Here is a 3539-nt window from a genome sequence, read left to right as displayed (position 1 = left end):
GTGTAGGGAGTGGGAGAGGGCGACTCTCTGCTGCCTTTGCTGCCAACAGATTCCCGGCTCATTACCCTAACACCACAGCTTGAGAGAGGGATAGTGTGATCACACTGTCAATGCTACCATGGATTTGCCAGGTAACACCATCACCAGCGTGGGCATCTAGCTCACGGTGTAAAGCGTGATGTTAAAGCGTATCAAAGTAGTACGCGGGTTTAGTGCTGGGGGACAAGTTGCTGGGAGCTATCAGTAAACATTTTATCTAAGTTGGAGATCGGTTCGCAATTAGAAACGGTAAGAAGAGCTTTGGCCGCGGCTAATCTTTTAATATGAAGACAAGTCTCCAGTTTATTTGATCTCAGGTTATCTGGGGTAATATATCATCTACTTTTTTTCTGTTTGTTTGCTTTCTGAATGGGGTCAAATGGTTTGCATCAGGCTTTCTCTGGGAAGGGACTCTGTAAAGGGGCAGGATGGGGGAGGGATACTGATGATGTGCTGAACTGGGACGAGGGACAACGCCAGACCAGGGTTCAGTTATAGAATTCGTTTGTCGGAAAGGGTGCCAGAGCGGTGGAAGCTGACAATTTTAAAAAAAAACTAAGAGTGGTGGGGGTGGCGGAAATAAATCTGGAAAGTGCTATTCATTCAGGGTACACGCCGTCAGTAAGATGTACTCAACCTGCATTGGGTTGTCTGCCTGTGTCTATGTTTTTTGTTCTTTGCATTGATCCTGTCTTGTTACAGGCGATGACATCCGAAGAAACTGAAGGACGTTATTTCACCCTGTAGCAAGCTGCAATTGCAAGGAGACTGGTCAAGGAAAGAAAGCGGTGTTTTTTAAAAAAAAGACAATCCGGATCGGGGTCTTTTTTTGAGTGGAAGAGGGGGTTTCTGCACAGGATTTTAAGCGAGAAGGGGGTGGGGTGGGGGGTCTCGTATGGATCTGCCCCCAGGCCGCCCCGGCTCTCCCAACATGCTGACCGCCCTGAGAGACTCCCTGCTGCTGTTGCTGGTCCTCGCCTGCACCGGCCTGGCGCTCGCCCAGAACGACACCGAGCCCATCGTCTTGGAGGGCAAGTGCCTGGTGGTGTGCGACTCGAACCCGTCGTCGGACGGGGCGGTCACCTCCTCGCTGGGGATCTCCGTGCGCTCCGGGAGCGCTAAGGTAGCTTTCTCCGCCGTCCGCAGCACCAACCACGAGCCCTCCGAGATGAGCAACCGGACCATGACGATCTACTTCGACCATGTAAGTGTGCCCGTTCTCCTACCCATCCAGCCAGTCTCAAAAGGCTGAGTGGTTCTCTCTCTCTCTCTCACGCCGAACAGCCGTCCTAGCAAATCTGCCACTCACCCCTCACCCTGCCTCATCTCCCTCTGACAACTCGCCACCTCCCATTTATTGAGTTCTGAAAGCTATGGTCAAAGCAGAGACACAAACACAAATGCAACACTTTCCCTGTCAATGGCTCCAGCCACTTTTGTCAATGCTCCGAAGTTCCTGATCACAGGCTTGGACATCCGTGAGAGTTCCCTTCCCTGCCCAGTTCATAGATATAAAAACAGTCGTATTTTAGTCGTAAACTTTGTGTGTGTATGTGTGTCGGCAGCCAGGACTTTATTTTGCAGAACGACCTTCTGACCAGTTTGCCTGTTATGTGACTTTTGTTATTGTGAACTTTAGAACAAAACAAAATAAAGCGTTTTGTTTCGTCTACTCGCGTTATAAGCGCAGCTTCCAAACCTTCCGAATGGTTTTATTATCGGGTCCTGTCAACCCATGGCCAATGGGAATCCCCTGCTGACACTTGCCGGGGTACCCTTCTCTCTCCCTTGCGTGTTATTGTCATGTCAAACCGAGCCGAATCTCAGGGATTCAACAATCCGATCTCTAGGCACACCATTCATTGACTTAAATAATGTATCTACGTCTCCCTCCCTCGCTAAGCCCCTCAAGTGTTGGTGTCAAGCCAATCTCAGATGGCCCGGTGCTTTGTGCTCTCTTGCAGGTCTTAGTTAACATTGGGAACCATTTCGACACGAGGTCCGGCACTTTCGTGGCGCCGAGAAAGGGCATTTACAGTTTCAGCTTTCACGTGGTCAAGGTGTACAACCGGCAGACGATCCAGGTAGACAGGGGCTCTTTGTCCGCTGGACTGTTGTTGCCACTGGGTAACTGATGTCGTCCAATTGTAAACTGTAAAAACGAGCCGCTGGGAGATGGGCGGCACAAGAGGGGAGTCGATAGGCTGCAGAATGGGAGGGAGATTGTTCCCGTATCGCTGCAAATAGTGCGGCTAGACTGTTTCTCTCTAATGTGGGAGCAGCCTTCTGGTCCTCTGGGACTGTGGCGATTTTACCTTGCCTTTAATGCGGGAAAGAAACCAATTATGCATTTATTTGTGCGGACATAATCTGAAAGGTTCCGTTACAATAAGAAAACGCAGCGAGGCAGCTAACGACCTCTAACGTGTCACTGGCTCGCCAGTAAATTGAAAGCGCTGTCCCCGGTACTGTCCGTGCAAAAGTCAAAGTTGTAAAGGCATTCTTTCTTCCCTTCTATCTCTGTCTTTCTTCACTCCCTTCACCCCGTCCAGGTCAGTTTAATGCAAAACGGCTGGGCTGTCATTTCTGCTTTTGCCGGGGACCAGGACGTGACCCGGGAGGCCGCCAGTAACGGAGTGCTACTGAACATGGAGAGAGAGGACAAAGTCTATTTAAAGCTCGAGAGAGGCAACTTAATGGGAGGATGGAAGTATTCGACGTTTTCTGGCTTTTTGGTATTCCCTCTATAAAAGGGAGACGCCAATCCATTTTTGTTTTCTCCCTGAGGACCAACTCTCCCGTGTACATGACCGCTATTTGCAACGGAACCAGATTATTAGACCAAAAACAAAGCATCCAAACTGCTAAGTAGGGGCAGATTAACCTACCGATTAGAATGATTTCTTAGAATGCTGACAATCGCCTTGGCCAGCGTGGTTCGAAGTAGTTCTGGCGACAGTGCTCTCTATAGGAATATCAAGTGAATTTATTGACAGCGACAGACTACTGGCTAGACAAATCAAGCTGGATTTTCTCACGGGCGGATATCACTGACCTAAAGGAACCGAAACGTGGTGGACTTTGATCGGTTGAAACAGCCGTAATTTAAACACACACAAAAAAGTTAGAGATTTTTTGTTTGATTTCAATGTTCTAGCAATGCTTTCTTTCGTGTTCGTATTTAGCCTTAAGTAAAGAACAAGTCCAAATTTAGTGGCGTGTTTTTTTAAAAAAAAATCTGGGGCAAATCATGTGCCGTTTCTGTGTGGGGTGAGCTGGTGCTTTCTCGAAAACAAAATAGGTTTCTTTGCACGAATTGAACGCAGATCTTGTTCCTTTGTGTTGTGGTTGGTGTTCTTCGACCTCTTGGGTACAAAACAGAGTTACGTATAGCTTAATATCACGGGACGTACCACGAATGATTGTAATAAATGGACCCAATTATTTAATGATGTGCTTTTTTTATGATTTGTCGACTGCTCCTCTACCGCGCGGACAAA

The 3539-nt window shown here is 48.2% G+C and overlaps 1 protein-coding gene across 1 annotated transcript; it reads left to right on the top strand.

The window, feature by feature from the left end:
- Nucleotides 1-934: 934 nt before the first annotated feature.
- LOC109925935 (cerebellin-2-like) lies at nucleotides 935-2862 on the top strand. Its single transcript, XM_020525828.2, has 3 exons — nucleotides 935-1243; nucleotides 2004-2123; nucleotides 2592-2862. Exons 1-3 carry the CDS (start codon nucleotides 935-937, stop codon nucleotides 2787-2789), a joined length of 627 nt encoding a protein of 208 aa, XP_020381417.1. The 3' UTR covers nucleotides 2790-2862.
- Nucleotides 2863-3539: the final 677 nt, after the last annotated feature.

Source organism: Rhincodon typus, chromosome 4 (genome assembly GCF_021869965.1).
Source record: "Rhincodon typus isolate 14 chromosome 4, sRhiTyp1.1, whole genome shotgun sequence".
In the NCBI taxonomy this organism is placed as follows: domain Eukaryota; kingdom Metazoa; phylum Chordata; class Chondrichthyes; order Orectolobiformes; family Rhincodontidae; genus Rhincodon; species Rhincodon typus.
Note: the sequence above shows the minus strand (reverse complement) of the source record. Positions and strands in the feature narration are given on the sequence as shown.